Genomic DNA, 25,781 nt, shown 5'->3' on the forward strand with positions numbered 1-25,781 from the left:
TTGTGACCATACAACTACTGCTCTTCTCATCTTCTGTCTGAATTCACCCAGTGAGGCCTGCAATTTACCTTAATCCATTCTAAAATGTCAGCTAGAGATCAAAAGCTGCAAATGGGAAGTATTGTTATTTAATATACCACCCTGCAAATCATAAAAATGCCTAGGGGTTAAAAAAAAAAAAAAAAAAAAAAACAAAAAACCAAAACCAGTTGTTACGTATTTTTAAAAATCACAACGTTTTCCTCAAGGTTTATATATATATAATTAGGACACAGGTAAAACGTGAACATTTCAATCACCAATCCACGATTCCGCCCCTTCCTGCGCGTTTCCGATGGTCTATGTTCAGCGTCAGGAAGCCAGAAACGCCACAAAAAGTAGCCGAGGCGTCCGGCACGACTTTCAAAAGGAGAAAGCGCTGGCAGGCCCGGGTGACTTTGCGGAGGGGAGGGAAGAAGGGGGGAGGGGGGGGCGGACGGGACGGGACGTGTCCCTTTAACTCCGAGCTGCTTAGCGGAGCAGGCGCGGGAGGCTGGAAAAGGTCACCCAGGCATACCGACTCCCGGCGGCAAAGTCCTGCGGTGGCTACTGATCGAGCGCGCGGGGGGGGGGGGGGCAAAAGTTTGTAAGTTTCACTCCAGGCCCCCCCTCGCTCCCCGGGCGCACGTTTCCATTCCGACCCGGGGCGAGCTCCTCCTGGGCCGGGGCTGCCGGGGGGGGGGGGGGGGGGCCGGGAGGCAGCGCTTACCTTTCTTGGCTTTCGGAGAGTTCTTCCTGCCCCGGTGGCTGGCTCGCTCTTCCTCGATAGCGGCGGCTATCTCCGGGTGGTCTTCCCCATTGTACCAGACTAACAGCTCTTCGCCGGGCTCAATTGGCTGGGGGGGGGGAGGGGGGGGGCGGCAGAGAGAGAAAGGCAACGCCAATCAGCGGGAGGCTTGTTCGCGCGAGGCAGCGGAGCGGGGCTCAGGGCCAGAGGGCGGGGAGCCTGCCGCGGGGAGGGCGAACAGCGGCGCGCGGCGCCGAGTGCCCAACGGCCCGACGCACCGAACAGGAAGAGCTCTTTCACCCCCTCCCGGCGGGGCCGCGGCGAGCCGGGGAAAGGCTTGCGCCCTTACCGCCCCCTGCTGGCAGGGAGGACGCCGTGCGCCCTGCCCCGGGGCGCCGGCTGAGAACAGAAGCAGGACTCAACGTTTAAAGCAAAGAGAGACAGGAGGACGGGGGGGGGGGGGGGGGCTGAGAGCCTAACAAATGGATTTAAAGCGACCGCGTGTAAGGTCGTAGCCCTTGTTGCATGTGCTCTGGGTGCGTGTATATAAATCTCCCCGAAAAGGAGGACGGGGGGGGGGCCCTTAGAGACCAACACGTTTATGGGAGCATGAGCTTTCCTGCGCTACAGCTCACTTCATCGGAGGCCTTCCTCCCGCAAATCTCCCCCCCCCCGCCCGTGTTTTCCACTGAATGCCTCCACTGAAGGGAGCTGTAGCTCGCGAAAGCTTATGGTCTAATAAATGTGCTGGTCTCTCAGGGGCCACAAGTCCTCCTGTTCTTTCTGAGGATACAGACTAACACGGCTGCTGCTCTGAAACCTGTACTTGGTTTGGCAAACGCAAAAAGAACAGGAGGACTTGGGGCACCTTAGAAACCAACACATTTATTCGAGCATAAGCTTTTGTGAGCTACAGCTACACCACTCTTCCTTGAAACCTGACATAGCAAATAGCGATCTCTCATCGCCCACCCTGTTAGGAGCTCCGTTTATGCAGAAAATGCTGCAGGTTTGATTTGAAGAAGATTTTAAAAGCTGGCTCTTATTAAAAAGGAAGGTATGGCAGAGAAAGTAGATCATAGAAGATGTTAAATTCAGATATAGGATGGAGAACTATATACTATAGCCTAGGAGTACTTGTGGCACCTTAGAGACTAATAAATTTGTTAGAGCATAAGCTTTCATGAGCTACAGCTCACTTCATCGGATGCATTTGGTGGAAAAACAAATGGAAATGTTTTTCCACCAAATGCATCCGATGAAGTGAGCTGTAGCTCACGAAAGCTTATGCTCTAATAAATTTGTTAGTCTCTAAGGTGCCACAAGTACTCCTTTTCTTTTTGCGAATACAGACTAACACGGCTGCTACTCTGAATACTATAGCCTGTAACTTATTTTCCTCCTAGCAGGGGGAAATGACAACGCTTTGTTTAACAAGATATTTTCTAGATTATTTCTCCCCAATCTACTGGTTGTTTTTTTTTTATAAAACGAATTTTAAAAGGTATTTGAAAGTTCAGGTTAAGCCGAGCAAAATTTTACTAAGGAGTAATTGTGCTTACATTTGTAAGTTTGATCTGCATGTATATATTACATATGTTTCTTTAAAAAAATGCAGTTTCTAAACTCAGAATACACAATCTTACAGATATTTTTAATTAACTATATACTGTAATTTTAAAATGTTTTCTTCATTTTAGTAGATTTAACTGCCACTATCTACATTACACAAACAAGACAGTCTTGTCTGTAATACAACAAAAAAGAGTAAGAAATGTCTACATATAGTAGAAACCCATATAGAAACAGCCGTCTATTGAAGTTGACAGTTTGGAACTTAATTTCAGGAATACATTGACAGGAAAAGTTTATGGCAGAGGAAGAGAGGAAAATGGAAGGTAATTACTACATGTTTCTGAGTCCCCCTGAATTAAGCCCAATAATAAGAGAATTGTGTGCCATTCCACACTTATTTATAAGTCTTTATGCAACACAGAAACTCAGAAAAAAGGAAGGGAAAGGAAAAAGAAACTGAACTAAACAGAGGTCATTGCTATTACTACACTCTGATGTCCCAGTGCCATTACCATGCTGCTCAATACTAGAATTGATAGTTTTACTGGTAATTTTATGTGGTCTTAAATAGCATCATCAGGATCATACAATTTTTAGTGAATCCCCTTAAAGATTTTCCCAACTTGAACAGAGTAAAAGGGGAAAATACTTCTGTACCCATATTTTTCAAATAATCTTCCAAACATTTCTCCATTCAGAACAATTCTACTCAAGTGTGGGAATAAAATCCATTGGCCCTTCTTCCTTGTGACTGCAACTACCCTTTTCAGTGGCTGAAGAATAATATGGTGCCAGAAAGAGTTTATAATTTTGAAGTAATTAGGTTAGAGCAAAGGGGATCTCAACTTATTTTAAGTTTCACCTGAGCCAAAGAAGGGAAAAACCCCTATTTTACCTTCATATGCTGGAAGAACTCAAGAGATGGAAGGTTCCAGGTATCTACATTATAACCCTCTTTACCATAATCAGATCTAGCTTCTGGGGCTTGTGCAATCCCTCGTGCTTTGGGATGAGGGTGTGGGGACGGAGGGACACCTAGAAACTATCAGTTTTACCTTTTTTTTTTTACGGGTATCTAGAAGTTTTCTTTGCAAAGGAAATGTAAATCAGTTCATAGCATTAAAAATGTCATTAATTTTTCCTAAAGACCATTGGTTATGCAGAGCTCCCTATTCTCCTCAACTGCCAACTCATGGTCCCCTATTCCTGCTGAACTGATTCATATGTTATGATGGTTCTGTGGAAATTTTTGCGAGCAAAAGGCCTACACCAAACTGACTTCAATAAGAGTTGGATCAAGGCAAAATTCTTTACATAGTACTGTTTTTGAAAGTTAGTTTGCAAAAAAATGGTAATTAAATTTGTTTTGAGTACTTATAAACAGAACCTCTTCATTACAAGATGTGACATGCACAGCTTAGCATTCATTACTGGAAAAGTCTACTGACGTAAAGTACTGTTACAATATAGAAAGTTTCAAGCTTTTGGTATAAGTGGATTAACTTTACTTTATAAATTAGATATATTTCAATAATATTTACATTAAGTGTTATCTAATGGATACCATATTAACTAAAAAGAAAAGGAGTACTTGTGGCACCTTAGAGGCTAACAAATTTATTTGAGCATAAGCTTTCGCGAGCTACAGCTCACCGCATCGGATGCATTTGGTGGAAAATACAAATACTGTATTTTCCACCAAATGCATCCGATGCAATGAGCTGTAGCTCACGAAAGCTTATGCTCAAATAAATTTGTTAGTCTCTAAGGTGCCACAAGTACTCCTTTTCTTTTTGCGAATACAGACTAACATGGCTGCTACTCTGAAACCTGTCATATTAACTAAGTATTGCATAATTTTTAGGAAAAGAAAATATGTACGGTACTTTTTAAAACTATATACTTTGTTGTTAAAAGTGTTTATCATTTGACTATCAGAGCCATTTTCTCCTGATGTGCTAAATTCCAAAGCATATACATTTTTCAATTAATCCTCACAATAAAGAAAGTGAAAAGGTTTGTTTCAGAGAATCCAAGTGTAAAATTGCACTGACCATTATACTTGATATGTTCACATACATAAAATATAAGGCCAATGCTAACTAGATTAACCTAAATCAATATATGCTAGGTTTAAATCAATTTGTGTCTACATAGAAATTTACACAAGTTTAAACTGATTTAAAATATGGTTCAACAAGTGTAACTTTTAATATAAGCAAGGCCTAAGATTTTGGTTTCCATTTGCAGTTTTGGAGACCTGATGGAATAAGTGTTGGGTAAATTATTTATTTACCACACTGACACTGTGCAGTGCCATGCAACCAAGAATAAAGGCAAGGTTCCTGCTCCAATCTAAACCTAGAATGGGTTGACAACAAAGAGCAATGCAATTCAGTTGTGTTAAGCATGCAACTTGTCAGTACAATGGTTGTTTGTTTTTCCCTTTTAATTTGCCGAGTCTAGTGTTTGAGTTGCTAAATCAATGTCTAAATAAATTCTTCTGACCCTGTCCTTCCAAAATGAGATGCGGCCTGCCTTCATCAGTCCAAGCTCGTGCAATAGAACAGCTCCTATGTTAGCAATACTAATTAAAGCAACCGCTCTACTTTGAGGAAATCCACGATCACTTGATTTTGATGTAGAGTAAGCATACAACTATATCGAGAAACAGGCGGCTAGGATCAGAGAACCTTCCCGTGTAAGAGTTTTCAATAAAAAACGTATAAAAAAATCTAAAATTTACCTACCTGAGCAACCCTTAAATTCTGTCTACAACCACCTTTTTTAAAAGTTACAAAAATTAATATTGTATCTTAAAGGTAATGCATAATTCAATAATATGTACATTATAGTAGTGGTGCTTATTATAATGTACAGGATCTTCCAAACTTTGAAGGTCATGTGTTGAACATAAATACACAAAGAACTTTGTTGTTTGCAAGTTCTTCATAAGAGCAGTAAAGGGTTGCAACACACATAAAAACAAGGAAATGAAAAGTTAAGCCACTGAACAATACATACTCCACACAGAGGCACAAACCTTAATCATTACTACAACTACCGTAACACTAAGGACCACACATTGAAACCTGAATTCTGACCCCTTCAACACAACCCTCACAAACGCATCTCATTACCAACTACCTTCTCCCAAAGCTATTAGATTGGCTGTTCGGTGTAGTAGTGTTGGGAGGAAACAATTTGGTAAAAGTATGAAGTAAAGTATGGCATCCTTAGTGGGACAGAGTTAAGGCTGTGGTGCATTGTCTGTGGTACATTCCGCCTACCCTGTCGTGTTCTCTCTTCTAAGCTGAAGGCACTAGATCAGTGGTTTTCAACCTTTTTTCATTTGCAGACCCCTAAAAATTTTCAAATTGAGGTGTGGACCCCTTTGGATATCTTAGAAATAGTCTGCGGACTCCCAGAGATCCACGGACCACAGGTTGAAAACCACTGCACTAGATGAAAACAAAACTGCTTTCACCCCCAAATTATTAATAACCACAGGTATACATATCAATTGTAGAATAATCCTTCTATTGTACATTTACTGTACATTGTGACCTAAGTGTACTTATTTGTTTTGTGTTTCTTTAACAGTTCTGGATTTGCACTCTGGAACTGGGAGGATGAGAAACAACATAAGTAATTTTCCAGCATTTGTCTATCTTGACTAATTAGATTGTAAATTCTTCAGGACAGGAACATCTCTTAGTATGTGTTTATACAGTGGCTTTCATGGTGCTACTATAATAATAATGAAGCACTTTTTTGGATGGAGGTGTTTGTGCTTCTGTGCAGTGTTTACACCTGAAAATATCAAATTCCATTATTTGGTTTACATTTGTGGCACTACAAATCAAGTCTTTGGGCTATTATGTGTGTCGTGTACTTACGTTGATTTTATTTATACAGTACTGTAACTTGATAGAATGGGATCTTCCATAAACAAATTAATTTCACCTGAAGTTGGTCACATCTTTTTAATCAAGCCGATTTAGAAAATTTCTTCTAATTGAATTTTCACTGCAAGTTATTGTTAGTTAGTATTTGAAGACAAAGTGCTAAGTACCATATTGTGTGAACATACTTTTTCCAAGAACTTTAATGTGAACTTTAAACCATTTCATTAAAAAATAGTGTTTTTTTTTTTACATGACTGATTTAGAAACCAATTAAAACTCTTTAAATAGTAGGGGTGAACTGCCCCCAGTTACATATGTGCACTGGAAAGACGTACACCAAGCAGCCTACAAAAGTCCTCCTAACTTGAAAGCACCACCTTGTAAAGGGTGGCAGCGTTATTCATTTTTTCTCACTTTAATATTCAATCCTAGACCTTCATTATAACAAAGTCCCAAATGAGCAATTTTGCTATTAGCTAATAACAGAGAATGGGAAGAAAATGAAAGATCTACATAGCTCTGAGGCCCTACTCTACCAAACATACTCAGACAGACAAGATTTTGCTCATCTTGGCCTAGAAGTTTTCAAAAATATTACAGTACTCCAATATTTTGAAATTAGGCTTTTTGAGTCACAGACTAAAAATCCACAAAGCCATGAAAAAACTTAAACTTGGAAAAAATTAGGTGGGAGCAGTATTTTAATTAGTTATGCAGTACTAGTTTGAATGCCAAACAATAAAATAGAGAACATTATGTATACACTTGCACTGCGAAATTCTTCTTTTGTGGGGTAGATTTCTCCTTTTTTTACTTCCAAGAGGAATCTCCTTAGTTTTATTAATTATCATCAATTGTTGTGACAAGGGGCAAGTGAGTAAATTGTGTCCCTACACTAGTAAAATCTACATGACAGTTGTGAAAGGTTAATATATACAAACAAAAACATACTGTGCAAAATTTCTAGGCGAGGAGAGCAGCACCATTCCAAATGTTCAAGAACCCATGTTAACTGCAAGACTACTCCATCCAACATTGAGAGTATTTCAGCTCTCTGAATAAATTCATAGAACGAGTGGTACCTGCCACTTTAGATACAAGGACAAAAGTCCCTTCCCCCAAGAGCTTGCAATTTAAATCAGACATTAGAAAGAATGACAACTGAACACAGTGGGTACGACATGGGAGGAAACATTAAACAAAAAGAAACTGGAATTAATTTTAAAGAGCATGTTATCAAGGACATTATACAGCTCCACGTTCTCGTTTTCCGTATTTATTACATTACTTTAAAAAAAAATGGTCATGCATCAGAATAGGGGTGAACTGTACCTAAGAGAGATCAGGGTACATTAAGAAGGAAGCAATTTCAGGCACACTAAATGATGTGAAAAACAAGCTTTGCATTCAAGGAGATAGACAAGTAACATTACTTTTTGAATATATGTTTTAAATAATTTAGTGCAGTAATATGGCTCTGAGGTTCCAAAAAGTTTGAAATGCTTTTCTATATGATACTATGTTCTCAAAGTCTTTCTGCAGCTAAATTTGCTTGCTTTTCTTGGCAGTAATTTAACTTTGGGAATCTGGCTCTTATAATTGTGCAGGCTAATTACCACTGATTTAATCATTTTGGGTAATTTATAAAATTCTGCAAAATACTAGATCTTGTAATGTTGTGGATCAGACAAGCTTCAGTACCAAACAAAACATCAGATTAATTTAAATACTCTTTAAAAAGTTACAAGGAAAATTACTAACCTGCGTACATAGAAATCTGTGCTAAGTGACTCTCCAAAGCCTAATCTATACTAGGAAACTGACCCAATGTTGACAGTTGAAACAGTACTAAAAACTGCTTAGCTTCTAGTATAAACTAAGATGAGGAAGACAGGAGTTTGCCCCTTGTCCTACTTCTCAAGAGGATATATGAACAGGAAAAGCAAAAGCTGTTGAAACAAATGCTTTCAGATGTGATTGGGAACATCTGTAAAGCTGGCAAGGTAGGTTTATTTATTAATTTGCCAGTAAGGGAGGCAGCCGTGTAAACTGAACCTTATATCACAATCTCTGTTATTTCCATTTATTGGGAAGTCCTAAAAGCAAACCATACATCTATATTTAAAATTTGCATTAAGTACATCTTTGACGAAATCCTGCTCAGTGGATGGAGAATGGCCATGTTGTCAGTGGTCTTTTTGCAAAATATTTTCTCCCCTCAATGAACAGATCTTGTTGTGCAGTAAAGTTGCAAGAATGCAACACAAACAAATTTTCAAAATCTGGATAGATTCATAGATTCCAAGACCAGAAAAGACCATTGTGATAATCTAATCTGACCTCTCTGTGTAACAACAGGCCACAGAACTTCCCCAAAATAATTCCTGGAGGATAACTTTTAGGAAAAAAAATCCAGTCTTGATTTTAAAATTATCAGTGATGGAGAATCCACCAAGATCCTTGGTAAATTGTTCCAATGGTTAATTATTCTCATCATCATAGGTTAAGATGCTGATTTTTTTTGCAAAATCCTTCTATATTTGGAGCTTGAAAATGCAAGAGCAGTTACAATTTTTCTCTTGGTTGTTCTAATCAGGCTTTCAAACTGATCATAGCACACAGACCATGTATGATAGCAGATCCCAGACAGTTTTCCACACTGATAGCTGGTACAATCTATGTTGTTTGTGATACCTTGCTTGGGAAATGCTGCTTACTGACTATGTGGACAAGTTGGGATGACTATTGGCAGAGTAAGACTCACTAGCATTGAATCAATTCTCATGAATGAACAGAATGTAGTCCATAGACAAAGAGCACTTCATATATTAAAGTGAGATATTAGATAAACGAGAACAGTGATGAGAAGGTTAGGTGTACATGAAGCTATTTGTCTTTATTTGGAACAGTGCTATCAACGCTCATTGCTATCAGATTAATTCTTCCCTTAATCAGAGAAACAAAGTGCATCTCATGAAACCGTGGTTACAGTATTTTCGACTTCTTTAAAATATATGTAAGCCATCAGGGCTCTGCTTTTTTTAAGTTGGGGATACGAGAGTTGTCAACGGTCATGCATCATGAAATGAAAAAATGGAGAGGAGTAAAATACAGACCCTGCCTACATCTTTTATTAAATTATTAAAAGACCAATAGGAACTGTGGATTTCTTGTTATTCTCTGAAAGGATACATCTCAAGTAGGCAGGTTGTGCTGAGTAATGATTTGTATTCTTTGAGCATGCCTAGGAACTGAGAAATGCTGATCACCTGTAGTCGCTTGCTATAGCTCAGTATTAACAGATGTGCTGTATCAAACCATTAACTAGCCCAAATGCAAAATAGAGCGTTCATACATATCTCAGTTTGTAACAGTGGCTTGCAATTTTATTCACAGAGAAAAGACACCTTGGACTGCTAGAACTGACATTTCAGGTACATTTTCTCACTGTTCAAGAATTTGGTTTCTAAGATCGGAAGTGTGACATTTTGTTCCATATTCTTTACGAAAATATGCGTATGATATGAATATGACATAACAGATGTACTTTATGCAAGATGGCTCATGTGAGATATTGAAAAGGTTATGATTTACTGAATGCAATTATCCAATTTGTATGCCTGTATTATTTCTGTATCTGAAGGAAGGAATATTGACTATGTATCTTATTTCAACCATACTACTTTGGGTGATGTCCACTGATAACACTTCAGGTACAACAATGGAAAAGCCAGACAGGGTTGATGGCTCATCAGCATGGACAATGGACTGTGAAAAGGCTTGGCCTTCCTGTGCACTGCTCCATACTACCAATGACTCATGGATGCTGTGATACTACAGAGTCAGGTGGTCTGGTCACTTGATACTAAACATTACCTGGGACTTCTTGTAACTTTCCACTGGAAGGGAAAGGGGGCAGTGGCGCGGCGCGCAAGTTTGGGAAACAAAGGATTCCTGCCTTACATAAATCCTATTTAAGGGTGGGAGGAGGGCAAACGGGAAGACTCCTCTCCATGGCCTATCTGCCCAAGAAGACAGACTGCTACAGCTACCTCAAGGGAAGGCAAGGGGAGAGTCCAGACTGAGACAAGGGTCCAGTCTGAAAAGGAATGTAATTAGAACTCTGAACCATAGAAACTTCGCAACCTGCCTAAAACAACATTTAGGGTGAGAACTTACAATTTTTAACCTGTTTCTTGACTATATTGAGCCTAGCTTGCGTATTTTGGTTTATTTGCTCAATAATCTGCTTTGTTCTGTCTGTTATCTCTTGTATTCACTTGAAATTCACCCTTTTGTAGTTAATAAACTTATTTCTTATTTATAATATAACCCAATTTATGTAATTCCTAATGGGGGGGATGGCAGGGGGCAAGGCAACAAGAAGTTGTGCATATCTCCCTCCACATTGAGGAAGGGAGTGAATTTCATAAAGCCTTTGAGTTTGTACCTCTTAAAAGGGGTGGGCACCAGAGTGTTGTAACAAGCCCTAAAGCTGAATCTTTCTAGAGCTGATCTCTGTGTCTCTGTGCAGCTGGGTGTGGCCCTGCCTGTGTGCTTGGTTGGAAGAGGCTTGTGAGCCTAACCCAGCAAAGCCAGGTAAAGGGGACCCAGGCTGGCAGAATAGGCTGACTCAGTGGCACCCCAGCACATCAGGTGACACCCCAAACGGCCCAAATCCATCACAGAAAGTACAAAAATAAAACAGGTTCTTGAAGGAAAAGGAAGAAATGGATACCAAAAAGTCAGACACTTCACAAATGGACAGTGCTACCTTTAAGGTTTTGTAGTAAATGGTCCTGTTGATCTCCAAAGGGAATAGATTTTGCTCCTTTCCTGAAAGAGCCCAGTTCACATATCGCAGCCAATTTCCTTTCCTTGGATCAGTTGCATCAACACACATCCATCCCAAGTTTGGATAATATACCTTCGAAATAAAGAATGAGTTACTCATGGGCAACTGAATTAGCCTTAAATATAGATGCTTAAATACACAGGAATACATGTTCAATAATTTATGACAGAAAGGCATTTCTTGATTAAAAGATTTATGAGAATGGTACAAACTAAATATTTTACTGAAATTTGCCAAACCAGATAACACCCCTCACCCTTGGGAGCATGGAAAATAGAAATCTACAGGCATTTTCCCTCACTCTGTATAGAATCTGACTGATTTTTGAGGAGTGGGGAGATGTTTATGCTAAATGGCTCTTAGATATTAATGGCATATTAATCCTAAAACACAAGGGTTGAAATTCTGACCCCACTAGAATTAATGGCAAAAATCTCATTGACGTCAGTGGGGCCAGGAATTCACTTTCAAGTTATTTGAAGCTATTGGCTTAGGAAAGGTCAGAAAGCATTATAAACTTGTAAGTCCTCTCAAATGCAGAGCATACTGTTTACCTCAGGTTACAGTGCTTGGTGCACTGCAGACAAAGAACTACTAACTTGATTGAATTGGCATATTTTCCTCTGATTTTGCGCTTGCAAATAACTGGAGACTTATTTTATAGTACTTAATACTCTCTGTGACTGTGCCTGCAGTGAGTTGCTAGAATATGTGCTATATAAGGTACCTGCAGTTCTGTGGATGCAAAAGTATGGGAAGTCAAACTGGGAAATATGACTTTTTAGCACATTACGTAACTGAACTCTGAAATAGCCCCACCTGGGCCAATGCTGGCAGTCAGAGCACAACGAAACGAACCTTTAAAATTCAAATTAATGATTGTGTCCTCCCAGCCAAATATTAATCCAGAAAATGTTTCAGTACTTTGCAGATGCATCCCTCGTGCTCGGCACTGAGATTTCTGATTAAGGTCTATGTATATCCATACATGCTAATATAGTAACTGGTTCTTTTATATAATCAATGTTTTAAATAGTTTGTTAGATTTCCCTCTTTCTCTAGAAGTGGAGTACACAAGAGAACTACAAGTAGGTAAAGAGTAAGTGTGTGTGTGTGTGTACGCGTGCGCGCGCACAAGTAAAAAGAACCTCTTGCTCTAGGAAGAGAAAACTATTTCTCACTGTGAAATTAAGAGATCAAAATTAATTTGACAAAGTCGCAAAAGGGTTATGTAATCATTGTGTGCATTATTATTGTGGCAATGAATTGTACATTACAATTTGACCTAATGTGCTCATCTTTTCTTCCTATAATAGTTCTGAGATTCCACTGGTGAAATACTTCAGTGTTGAACGTATCTATGTTGTATTAATATTAGGCCTGTCAAATGATTAAAAAAATTAATTGCACTGTTAATAGAATACCTTTTAAAAATATTTTTGGATGTTTTCTGCATTTTCAAATACATTGATTTCAATTACAACACAGAATACAAAATATACAGTGCTCACTTTATATTTTGATTACAAATATTTGCACTGTAAAATATAAAATAGTATTTTTCAATCCCCCCATTACAAGTACTGTAGTGCAATCTCTTTACCATGAAAATTGAACTTACAAATGTAGAACTATATACAAAAAATAACTGCATTCAAAAATAAAACAATGTAAACCTTTAGATTAAAGTCCACTCAGTCCTACCTCTTGTTCAGCCAATTGCTCAGACAAACAAGTTTGGTTACAATTTGTATGAGATAATGCTGCCTGCTTCTTGTTTACAACGTCACTTGAAAGTGAGAACAGACGTTCGCATGGCACTGTTGTAGTCGGTGTCACAAGATATTTACGTGCCAGATGTGCTAAAGATTCATGTGTCTCTTCATGCTTCAACCATCATTCCAGAGGACATGTGTTCATGCTGATGATGGGTGCTGCTCGATAACAATCCAAAGCAGAGCGGACCGATGCATATTCATTTTCATCATCTGAGTCAGATGCAAGAGGCAGAAGGTTGATTTTCTTTTTTGGTGGTTCAGGTTCTGTAGTTTCTGTATCAGAGTGTTGCTCTTTTAAGACTTCTGAAAGCATGCTTCACACCTCATCCCTCTCAAATTTTGCACAGCACTTCAGATTCTTAAACCTTGGGTTGAGTGCTGTAGCAATTTTTAGAAATTTCACATTGGTGCCTTTTTTGCGTTTTGTCAAATCTGCTGTGAAAGTGTTCTTAAAACGAACATGGCATTCATCAGAAAATGTTAATCTACTTTAAATTCACACTCCATCTTATTCCAGATTTACTTTCATGTGTAGACAAATCCTAATACTTGCAATTAAAATAAACTGAATAAAATTGTACTGTTCATAATGTTTTAAATTAAACCTACATTAGTAATTAAGGTACATTGTTTTAAGAAATTTAAAGTTAATTAACAAAATGATTTAACTATATCAATTTGGCAAGTCTTCAAGGAATAATTCTTTAAATGATTAAATAAGTCTACTAAACGTTAGATTATGCATTAACTTTTATTGTCCCCATTTGATGGATTGAAAAAAGTAATCACATCAGAAAAGTTGGAAGTTAAAACAATTTACTTGTTATCTGTTTCAGTGGAAAAGTACCATTTTACCGTGTGAAGGCGATCTTGAGAGTTTTTATAAAATTTATCCAGCTACAGGTTTGAAATGTTTGATATTCCAAGATCCTGTATAAATTGTTTTCAAGTGGGTTGTAACTCCATTTAATTATCTTTAAATAATCAAGACATCTTGCAATAAATGAGTTCACTGACAAGTGATCTGTTTTCAGCCAACATATAAATCCTCTTTGCTTTTAAGACATGATATATGCCTACCACATTTACTATTTGAATCAAAGATAGATGTCTATAAGGGTATCATGAGTTGTCATACATTCTTTCCAAAACACAGCAATAATCACTTTTTGCAGCTGGAGAGATCTTTTTTTTCTTCTTTATTTAAAATTGTTTTTCCTACCTCGATACATATAGTGGATTGTGGAGTACCAGTACAGGGTTGCTCACATAGAAATTTCGGGGGAAAGATTTACACACGTGCTACGAAAAGAAAAAGAAGAAAGGAAAAGTACAGACAGATTCTGGAAGTTTGTTTAAACTTAGTATTTGCTTCTACTCCTCTCAATTCTATTTAGGAATTATAACTTTTCTCCACCCCCAAGCTCTCTTAGGCCCTGGCATTTTGTACTGTTTAGCACAGCACAGTTCCCCCAATACTAGCAACAGTGCAAGTGCTATTGTCTACCAGGCATAGGGTCAGACGATAATGGCAAAAATGCCTGCACCTGTGCTATACAAGGCCTATAACACTGTGCTATTCAAAGAGCATTTTAAAATAACCCCTTTTCAGAGGCTAGAGTTTGCCGCCCCTGGAAATGGGGCATAACTTTCTTAAAATGTTTTCCTTTTGTTAAAGCCAGGGAATGTCTAGTCTTCATTTAAATAAAACAAATTACCTGGGCCCTATCTACAGCATAGACCTGCTAACTGAAACCTGCTTTTTTAAAATGGCACTGTTTTAGTGTAAACTGAATTGTAAGAACTACTTGTTTGTCCATATATTTAGCAAGAATGATGATGTGTTATCTGGTAGTTATGTATACTGCAGCAGCACCTACAGGTCTCAGCCACGTCAGGGCACCATTAGGCTAAGCACTGCACAAGTATATAAATAAGCGACAGATTTGGCTCCAAAGAATATATAGCATGTAAAAGACATAAAAGGTCAGCGAAACAGACAGACAGTGGAAGTGGTGGAAGATGTGGATGGGGTAAAAAAAATTGGATATTTTAGCATAGATTGGGTGAAAAATTATAAGTAATGAGCCAATCCTCTTTCTACATTTCTAAAATTTTCAATATGGCATCTTTTCTTCGGCTTCAAATATACTTTGGCTAGGGGGAAGCTACACAGTGAACAGACTTTTGGCTTATGCTGAAGCTTCAGCTAGTATATTTGCAAAGCCTGAGTGATAAACCCAAAGCCAGACTTCATCCTGAGTCTTCCATTTTGCTGCATGATGTTGCATCATTTGAATTATTTCTGATGTTTAGTTTAGAAACACTTGAAGTATACATTTTTGTTCCTCCCCAATATTTTACATATCTTCATTTGAAAGTATACCTCCAAAGTTCATTAAAACAGAGACCATTTACTAAAGTTTATTAGTTCTGTAATGCCCACACCATGCTGGTTTGTAACAAAATTGTTGACTGAGGGTAAAATCTCAGCAGAATCTGCCAAAAATTTCTGCACATTTGTTAGTCTTCTCGTTATACCACAGATAGAGTGAACATTGTCCTTGTTAAGTGTTCAGATTTCATCAGCTGATTTCTAGGAGTGTGCTTGTAAGTGCACCAAATCCTTACATCTGTGAAAGTAAACTCTTCCACAGATCAGGACTATAAAAACAGTCTGTGTAGTTAAAATGAAAGAGCAGCACAACGTAACATTGTTAGGGAGTGCAATCCCAGAATGGAAGACCTAGCAGATACGGAATGCATGGTCAAACTAACTAGATTACTTATTATTTCAACCAGTCTTCACTGTACTGACTTTCTTTTAAGTCTTATCCACAGTGGGCAAGGAAACAGCGTTGACAACTCTCTAGGATGCTGTGACTAAGCATAATTCCTGCTGGACAGGATCTAGATGGCTCGGCACAACATGCCTCAAATTCTGGGCTCATCAGCAGATAGCCATTCATCCATGGGTTTTCAAGTAATGCCACCACACTCCTTTTAGCCGCCTTCTCCTCCAAGAAAGGAAAACATGTACAATCTTTCTTCAGCCAGGCTCTGAGCATACAGACAGAGCTATACCATATAGAGCTGATTCAGAAATGCCCACTTCGCCTGAAGTTCTGCTAATTATTAACTAGGTGGAGATACTGACTTCAAGGGTCTCTACCTTTCTCCAGATTACTTTAGTTTCTTTCTTAAACATCCACTGCAGAGCAGCACCCTCTTTCACAATTTACGTTGTTCGAGTTAAGATGCTAGAATGGTTTTCAGATGTGAGAGAGTTGGTAAATAAGAGTATGGGGGCCAACTGCTGCAGATTACAAATATCTTTTCAGCCTACATTTTTCAACTGCTAAACCAGTACTAAAGCAAGCTGTAACTGACCCTCGACCCTTTTATTACCTGCATTGCAAAGCAGATCACTTACAAGTGGTTCAGAAATGTCAAATTAATACAAGATGTAATTGTCAAATAGAATTGGTAATTTACTTGGTGTAAGAGGTTTTTGCTGTATGAACTTTCACTATGTGCTATAGAGAAAAAAAACATGCAGCTGAGGTAAATAATTTACCTGACTGATTTCATCTTGTTAACTGTACTTATACTAGATCTAAGTCGGAGATACACTGCACTGTAGTATCCTCTTGTAATGTCTAGAGGCACTTGATGGCTTATCAGGCATTCTACTTGAATTATTTTGATTCTTATTTTACTGGCTGTTAGTTTGCTTTTATGGGAAATTACCATTCTGGGTCCATTTCTGTGCCAGGGTTCAACAACTAGCTTGATGTGTGTGTGTATGCATGTGCGTACACAGTGCTTCATAGTTTGTTTTATTTTATTAGGCAGGTGGCCAACAGGGATTACTGTTGGCAGGTGGCCAACAGATATCATTAAATCTGTTTCTTGAAATCTGTAAAGTGTGCACATAGCATGTCTATTAAATAATGTGTTACTATCACTGTTACCCAGCCTTCCCCCGACTCTTTCAGTTTGTTTGTAACACCCACACGTTGCACAGTCTAACCAGTTTATAAACTCTTTAGGGCAGTATAATGAACTGTCTCTTACTCTTTCCCTCTACAGCAGTCTTAACTCTGTCTTCTTGCCAAAATGAAACTCAGACTTGAATAGTTATGAACTACTTGAAAAATGAACAAACCAAAGTGTGCTCTAAAATAATTTTAACATGTAAGACTGTTACAGCAAACAGAATGGCTTTTAATGGAGCTACATTGCCTATCTGATAATTTCCCACAGAAGATATTCATGTAATAGAGATCTACCTCTTACCTTGAGACACTGGGGAAGATTACAGATTTCCATATTGTATTTTAATCCTTTGTACAATCACCAAATTAGCCTTCTAATTTAAAAAAACACTACTAAACAGAAAAATCTCTTTTCAGAGCCTAGTTTTACTTTTAGCTTGGATTTCTATTGTTCATTGTTTAATAAATTCTCAGCGTTACGACTGAGAGATTACAGCTGCATACTGTACTTAAAAATTGCTGTTCCTACTTTCCAGTTTGCCCACTAGTCTAAAATTTCAAGGTAGCTTTTCTCCAACAAGTATACTTTTAATGCCTCCCATGGACCCATCCACACCTTTCAATGATCTTATTACTTCCTAATATCTATTAATAGATCTATTACAAGTCCCTAAATTATCACCTTCATGAAGACAGAGGGATTTGAAGTGAAGATAGCTTGTAGTCACATTTACCCAAAATGCTGAAACAAATGAGCACAGAAATGTGCTCTCTAAATATTCTATACACTGCTACATTATCTTCAAATGAAAGATGATTTAAAATTATTTGGTATTCTCTAAATTCCTCAACATCCTCTTGTACAAATATCTGAGTTCTTCTGAAAGTACTATGCAATACATTATACGAAGACAGCCACACACGCTTGAGGTCTGTGCTTTAAGTTACATAAATGATAGTGTTCAAATTAATTCCTTTTTGTACAATGATAAACATTATTTCTCATTACCAGGGGATGTTTTGAAGGTCCAACCTAACAGGAATCGAAAATGAAATCCTTAGATAAGTTCATGGAGGATAGGTACATCAATGGCTGTTAGCCAAGATGGTTAGGGACACAACCCTTAGCCTCTGACTGCCAAGATAGGACTGCACAACAAGGGATGGAACACTCAATTTCCTTATTCTGTTCATTCCCTCTGTAATATCTGACATTAGCCACTATTAGAAGACGGGATACTGGGCTAGATGGACCATTGGTCTGACCCAGTATGTCTATTCTTATGGTGTAAATTGCTACTCAGACTAATGGTCTGTAAAGCATTCTATGATGTTTTTATCCATAGGTTTTCTTCCATAACACAGCATTTGTGCACCAGTATAATTTATTGTCAAAGGAACAGATATACAGTTTAAACATATTGCATCAAGGTATTCTGATTTTTACAAGACTGGAGTATTTTGTGATATTCTTCCTTCAGGCTGCGAGACTATGCTGGATTTCACTATTTGTTTTTGACAAAAAAGCCGTTCTGCAGTTCTAAAACAGATTTCAAATTTATAAATATTAGAATTAGAATAAATGGAGCAGCAAAAAAATAACGTAACATGGCTTTATCCCATTTTAGCTGTGTATGCTGCATCTACTTGGAGAAAAGTGTTAAATGTCATAAATGTAAATTTTAAAAATACTAATTTGTCTAAAATTATAATAGGATTTTGTAGTTATGCTATTTTATTTACAGTGATAAATGCTTCCTCCTTTTTATGCATTTATATCATTTCAGAACAAGTTGATCATACTGCTTTGACAAATGTCAAAATGGAGCAGCACAGATGGTACTCTTCAGTAGTTTAGTTTTCCTGAAAATTGCAAGTAAATGTTTTATGCTGTAAGAGAAATCATGTGAGGTGCCAAACCCTTCCTGAGAGATGCGAAGCTCCTTTCACTTCCACTGACTTCAGTGAAAGTTGAGGGTACTCAACTCTCATCAAGAAGTGCAGTACCTTTCAGGACTGAGGGGCCAAGTAGTCGTGCTTAACATATTTCATATTGCTTTACAAAACATCTACTTAATATTTTATCAATGACAATGGCAGGGTTTTAGCTGTGTAATTCAAAACAATTGCACAGTCTGATCTGTAGTTTCAACTAACTATATTTTCTGAAAAGAAAATAGTTCCGATTTAAATAATCATACACAATGATCAATATCTATAACATCTGGAAAAAAATTAAATGTCAAATAGAAAATAATCACTTAACTATAGCTGGCTACTTCCTTTACCAGCTGTTTCTTACCTCCCACATGTATACATTGCTCTTAACTTGGGATCTTTTTTTCTTGTCACCAACAAATGGTCCGAATTTTTTGCCTTTTAAAATTGACTTTGTTGCCCAGACACCTGGAGAGTTAAATCAGTAACTGTAATTAGTCTGACAAATAGCTTTCTTAAACGTTTCAAATTTCATAAATTATCAAAATACATGCCAACTATCTTCAGGGAGCATTTGCAATACCAAAAGAATACAAAAGAAATAAAAATTTACTCAAAGTCAACTTACAAAACTAACTATGAGCGCAGAAAAGAAACTTACCCATAAAAGACCTGAGTAAATTTATAGACCTTACAGATGAATAAACTCCATATTTGCTGAACCAAATGGCAAGCGAATTACAGACCAATTTCTTTACTTACAAATGAGAACAGTGTCTCTACCTGACCAGAGTTCAAATCTGGAGACTACTAGCTGGAATGTCCCTAACTGATCAACTGTTGGGATGGTGAAGAGGACAAGAGATGGTCTTATGAAGGAAATGAAACAAAAAAGAGGCGATATTCTGGACCCCACCCTCCCAGCATGACATCATCTCTAATTAAAGCAACAGAATTTGTAATGTAGACAGAATTGCAGAATCTATTTCAGAACGATGAAAAAATAGTACTTATCTAAAAAATTTTGTTCTGAGTCCTTCATATCACGTCACCATGTAAAAGCATTGAATCCCCACACTGCTGTATGCAGGATTTTATGGTAAGTTTCTATAAAGCTACACGAACAGTTTGTCAAACCATTTTTTGCACTGTTTCAGTTAAGCACACTATTCAGCTGATGATATACAGACAGCCCACACACCCTGGTAACAACCTCCGTTGTCTCAGACCAGTTCAGAATAAAAACCAAATGCTATCTTTGTTGTAGATATAAAGTCAAATTCTGCATACAATTATACCAGTGAAAATCTAAAACAACTACACTAACGTCAGTGGAGTGAACTTTGGAATTACACTACAGTAATTTATCCCAGTTTTTTAATGTACAACTGACAAAAGGGAAAGGAAGAGAATTCTCTATTTAGTACCATGTACTGAACTCAGGCATTTTCCCATCTTATCTTGTATCCATTATCCCAGTCTTTATACAGTAAGGTAAAGGTGACCTCTCCAATCCCTCCTGTTTATCTGATCATATTCACAATACCTTACTACAGAGGTTCTCAACCTTTTTCTTTCTGAGTGCTCCCCCCCACCCCACACACATCCCCAACATGCTATAAAACCTCCATGGCCCACAACAACTGTTTTTCTGCACATAAAAGCCAGTTCTGGCATTAGGGGATAGCAAGCAGGGCAATTACCTGGGGCCCCGTGCCACAGGGGCCCCCACAAAGCTACATTGCTCAGGCTTCAGCTCTGGGTGGCAGGGCTCAGGGACTGGGGCTTTGGCTTTCTGCCCTGGGCCCCAGTGAGTCTAATGCTGGCCCTGCTTGGAGGCCCCCCTGAAACCTGCTCGAGGCCCCCTAGGGGGCCCCGAACCCCTGGTTGAGAACTGCTGCCTTACTATATTATCTTGGTGTTTGTTTGTTTTTTTAATATAGTTAGTAAAGACCCATATGTCAGCTACTATGTAGGGTTGTTTAACTTGTTAAAGAACAACTTATGAAGTTATTGGAGGACAGTTCTAGGAAAAATGCATTTTCATCTGCTTTACATACAATAATGGAAGAAAGGCAAATTAAATGCATACAGAAGTTCTTAGGTGGTATTTAATAGCATATCTAAAGAGAAAATGTAATTAAGATTTGTTCAAAATCTACATGTTTGGCCCTTAACTTATTATCCACAAACCTTAACAAAACTTTGATCTTTTCAAAACATCTTACTCTGAAAAGCTGTCAAATTATAATTAAAGGTTCATGTTTTATAATAAGAAAATTAATTATATATGGACACAAAACTTGTGTTTCAAGCAACCATCCATCCTTCACTAGAATTAAAAGACAAGCTCCATGCACAAACAATTAACCTCTAGTAGATACATACCTGTTGGTCTACAAAGATAAAACATTTTGATTTCATTGACAATTTAATACTTGCTTTAAAATTACTTTTACCAAACTTTTCATTTTCAGTGAACACTTATACAGTTATATAACCTTCCTAACCAATGAAAGTTTCTATGTTTTTCCCCCTACATCTGACAACTCAAGGCGTGACATTTCTAATTAGACCTTGTTTATATTTTCAGCAATGTATTTCCTCGTCTCAGATTGGAAAAGCAAGAGTCTTCAAAATTGATTCTAATATTTTTCCATTAGCAGGTTATCATAAAAGTCCTCTTGTACTTTAAAGATCAACAGGTCACTTAATCAGTCCAAAGCATTATTTATTATTTGTACTACTGTAGCACTTTGTAGCTTCTATTAGGATCAGGGGGTCCTATTGGAAAGCACTGTGTCTGATTCAAACAGCTTACAATCTAATTGGTACGGAAGTATTTCGTTTCCAATTACATTTCAAATTCTATCTCAAGCTGCTAGCTTTCTGCACAAATTCCCTATCCTATAGAACAAGCTCCATCAAAGCTAATAATGGAAACTTTACCTCTTTGAAAGGCATTAGTGCAACTGCATGGTGAAGTATTTCTGCTATCAAATTTGCCCTCTCAAAACACTTCTCCATTGTACTCTACCAGCTGCTGAATATCCAAGCAGACTGCATGTTTTATGCCATATCATGGAAAATATCTGTGGCAAGGAAGCCAGTCTTGTGTGGTATTTTCCAGGTCTGCAGTGAATTCCTTCTTGCAGGCTGAAGTCAAAGAGCTGTGATTGTGATCATCAGAGAGCAAGAAAGGGATTTGGATGGAAACAGCAAGATGACTGCACAGAACTACCAGCAAAAAATTAAGCTGTGGAGCAGGTAAACGAGCAGTGAGTGAAGGAGATTCAGCCTAGTGATGTAACAGTATTTCTTAATAAAGCTAAGAAGCAAAAAGCTCAAATTTAACTCCGATTCACATCTAATGTTCAATTCAGTGCAGACAAGCATGGTCTGTGGAAGAAGTGCAGTGACAGATCATTCTCACTGAGACCTTACTAGCAAGTTCACTGTGGATCATTCATCATGAGCTCAACAGAAGTTTGCCTTTACTCTCCATCTGGGAACCAAGTTGTCATAATAAAAGTGAAAAACTTATCTGAGTTCCTATGTAAAAACAAGTGGTATAAGTAGAAAGTGTCCAATAGGGAGACTGTGGAGAAGGACTCACAAGCAATAGAGAGGAAAATCATAACTAGATTATGAAGAATTTTCCAGTGCAAGTTTAACTGGTGGAACACTAGATACCTATTAAACATCACTTCTGATCTGATAAAAATGCATGATGCAGGAGAACAAGCAAGCATAAAAAAGGCTTTTTTTCCACTACAAACTCAAAATCTCATTGCTACACAATTGCAATCTTTGTCTTTAACAAGCATTTTCATAATTCAAGCTTTGTTTTAACTTCCCACGCCATTTTAACAGGTTTCAGAGTAGCAGCCGTGTTAGTCTGTATTCGCAAAAAGAAAAGGAGTACTTGTGGCACCTTAGAGACTAACAAATTTATTTGAGCATAAGCTTTCGTGAGCTACAGCTCATTCTTCACGTTTGTTTTTTCTTTGAGGAATGGGGCAACTCACGCTGACTGCACCATTTCTTTGTTACTTTAATGTTTCACTTTCCATAGCTACCAGAATGTGATATATTTGTCCTCTAATTTCTCCATTATCTCTTCACAGTTACAACACTTACCAAGCCGTGTCTTGTCAACAGCAGATGGGAAAAGCCTCACTTCCTCAGGAAGTCCTTTAAACACATGTTCAGGTACATCAGCCAAGGTCTCAGCTGCTCCTACAGATTCAGTTGTGTTCTACAAGTCAAAAAAACAGAAGCGCCATGACCATGATGAAAGAAAAACATTTTAGCACAACAGATCAACCCATACAAGCTAGAAAAAACTGGTGACAAAGTGAAAGTGAAATTATAATTTGGGATTTCAACTAGGGATTCAATATTGCAAATGTCTTCCACATGAAGGCATTGCAGGTTCTTTGGTACACCCATCACACTTGTTTATACTTTTGTAGAGAGTTCTAAAATCATGTTAAAAAAATCTCCTAGTAAGAAATGTACCAAATTGTTCCTTTGAGAATCTTCCTGCTTTGTTCCAGCTCTTCTATGCTCGTGTTTGATACTGACAAGTCGATTCATGTATTTTGTCTATGATCACTACTTGGCAAGCAAATGTAATTTAGGTTTGTTTATATCCCACAGGCCATTTGCCACTTACTTCAGCCTTGTGTTCTATTTAAAATTCAGAATTTCCATCTCAGAAATATTTAATCTCATATGTACCTGGACTTGGTATACGTGTCAATGTTGGTATGGGTTACCTGATCGCTATTAATAATAGCTATATATTAGTAATATTAAAGGCAAAACGTAGAACAAAAACAAAGGGTTCCACTCCTTCTATGCCTTTGAAAAAATGTATTTTTATATTTCTTCCATTATTCAATTTATCTAAATCAACTCATTTTTCAAGTGCGTTTTTCATTCTAGTTCAGCTAATGTTTTGAGAACTGTGCAAATTTATATATTAATCAGGTAAAACTGGTCTACAGAGCAGAATTATAAATCAACCTTAAACAAGAACGTTACACAAGCATTCCACACATTAGAAACAAAATGTTCAAAGTAGGATTTGAAATCCATAGTTAGGCACAGGTGCACACAAGTTTGAATATTTGGTCAAGATTCCTGAGTCTAGCTATTTATACAGCCCCTCTGAAGGAAAGCAATATAAGAAGGTAACAACTGAAGTCTAGAGCAGAACTGGGACTGAACCCATACCTCCTACGTCACAGTCCACTGTATTAGCCACAAATCCAACCTTCCTCCTTAAAATGTTTTCCAAAAAGTTTAGTTTTCTACATTCTTAAGAACATTCAGTTCAGTATAACATTCCCTTCTCAATTCACAGTGGCTCAGTCAAATTGTTATGAAGAGATCTCAGAACTGTAGGTAACTTGGCATATCCTGTATGTTGCAACGTGTAGGCATGAGCAGGCAAAGTCACGTTTGCTATGGCTAGACACAGTTCTTAACTCCCCCCACTTTTCAAAGTTGTGGGCACTTAAAAGTGGTGTATAAAAGCCCCAATTCTGCAACTGCCTTTAATGGGACTCTGTACAAGCACAGGAATCCACCTGCACTCCATCAACTGCAGGATCAGAGCATGATGAATACATTTGTAAAAAGAGTTGATATAAACATTGGTATATGAAGAGCCTATAGACTATCATTATGAAATTTCAAATTTCTACAACTTCCTGTTGAGGTGCTAGAGTTGTTCTAAGTCTGCTAAACAATTTTTTTATTTAAAAAGTGTAGTTTTTTTTTCCACACTCTGCAAACTGGATAATGGCTGCACAACTTTTGCTCTAGGTTTAAAAAAAATCCCAAGAAAATATCATCCCAGAGGTAAATAGTCTGAGAAAGTTTAAAATCACTGAAAGAGTTTAGAGAGAAAATGCATACATAACTTTATTTATAGGAAGTGCTACAAATGATGCATTCAGAACTTAACTTCTCTAAAAATGAGCAGTAAGAAAAGGAAGCTTTTTAAATTTTAGGATTTTTTTTTTCAAAAGTGTTAAGCTGTAAGAGAAGCCAGTGTCACAGCTGTTAGCCAAGACATACATAAACAGAAAGATTCATGCCCCAAGTCACAGAATAAAAAGGTAGGTAATGGTTGACCCAGTGGCCTATCCTCCTTGACTGAGTACATGACGACACCGAACAGGTTTGAAAAAGAAGAAATCAGGTTTTAGTAGCAAAGTGCATTTTTTAAATATTTGACCCTTGACCAAAGAAGCTAATTGAGTCAGGCAAGCAAGTGCATGTTGAGATTTACTCTTCAGGTGCAGCATGTTTTAAGTTTAATATGACTTTACTTGGTAGTTCAATATTTTTATTTTGAGCTTTGAATATTTGAAGAAAGTTGACAACGGAGTCATGTTAGACTCTGAGCTCTTCAGGGAAGGCACTGTTTTCATCTGTACAAATGATACAGCACAACCCCGTAAGTCAGCAAAGGTAACTATGAAAGCTGGTCAGCTGCTGTGCTAAGTACATTAATTCAAATTAGTATCAGCAATACAGCCAGAACAGCTGTATATTATAAAGCCACACTGATGGAGAACATATTTTACCTGTTAGGTACCCAAAAGACAATACAAACCTGAGAAAGCCACGGGACTGGTGGTATTGTGCCCACTTGGACTCTATATTAAAATAGATTCAGTCACCATTAAATTAACCATTTATTTACATTAACTATTCTCAAAGCACTGCTGAAACGTCAAACTATCTTGTTTGCCTTAAAAAAAATGAAATCTATGCTTATTAAGAAATGAAGAGCAGCTGATCTACTTCTCCCTTAACTTATGTCTGCTGTTGATTTGATTCTTACAGTCTAGCACTGTGGTGATTTTAGAGAAAAATGAATCCAGATGAAATAAGTTTGTGGGGAATTAGGAACACATCTACTCAATTACAATCCACAATAAGTAG

General features: G+C 37.7%; 1 protein-coding gene across 9 annotated transcripts in view; it reads right to left on the reverse strand.

Annotated features, from left to right (window-relative positions):
- The window catches only part of PRDM2 (PR/SET domain 2), a 127,741-nt gene that overhangs the window by 67,474 nt on the left and 34,486 nt on the right, over window positions 1-25,781 (reverse strand). For 3 of the 9 annotated variants that reach the window (XR_006276390.1, XR_006276389.1, XR_006276391.1), the window contains 4 exons: window positions 22,959-23,076; window positions 19,183-19,286; window positions 11,024-11,176; window positions 749-875 (listed from right to left, as the gene is read on the reverse strand). Coding sequence is in view for 1 of the 9 variants with exons in the window: in XM_043500041.1 (XP_043355976.1) it covers window positions 749-875; window positions 11,024-11,176; window positions 19,183-19,286; window positions 22,959-23,076; window positions 25,450-25,492 (545 nt within the window). In the remaining 8 variants the exon portion in view is untranslated. Of the gene's footprint in view, window positions 1-748; window positions 876-11,023; window positions 11,177-12,808; window positions 12,856-19,182; window positions 19,287-22,958; window positions 23,077-25,449; window positions 25,493-25,781 lie in introns of those variants that run through there. The other 6 variants (XR_006276388.1, XM_043500041.1, XR_006276392.1 and 3 more) reach the window with 4 other exon arrangements.

Source organism: Dermochelys coriacea, chromosome 18 (genome assembly GCF_009764565.3).
Source record: "Dermochelys coriacea isolate rDerCor1 chromosome 18, rDerCor1.pri.v4, whole genome shotgun sequence".
NCBI classification, from domain to species: Eukaryota; Metazoa; Chordata; order Testudines; family Dermochelyidae; genus Dermochelys; species Dermochelys coriacea.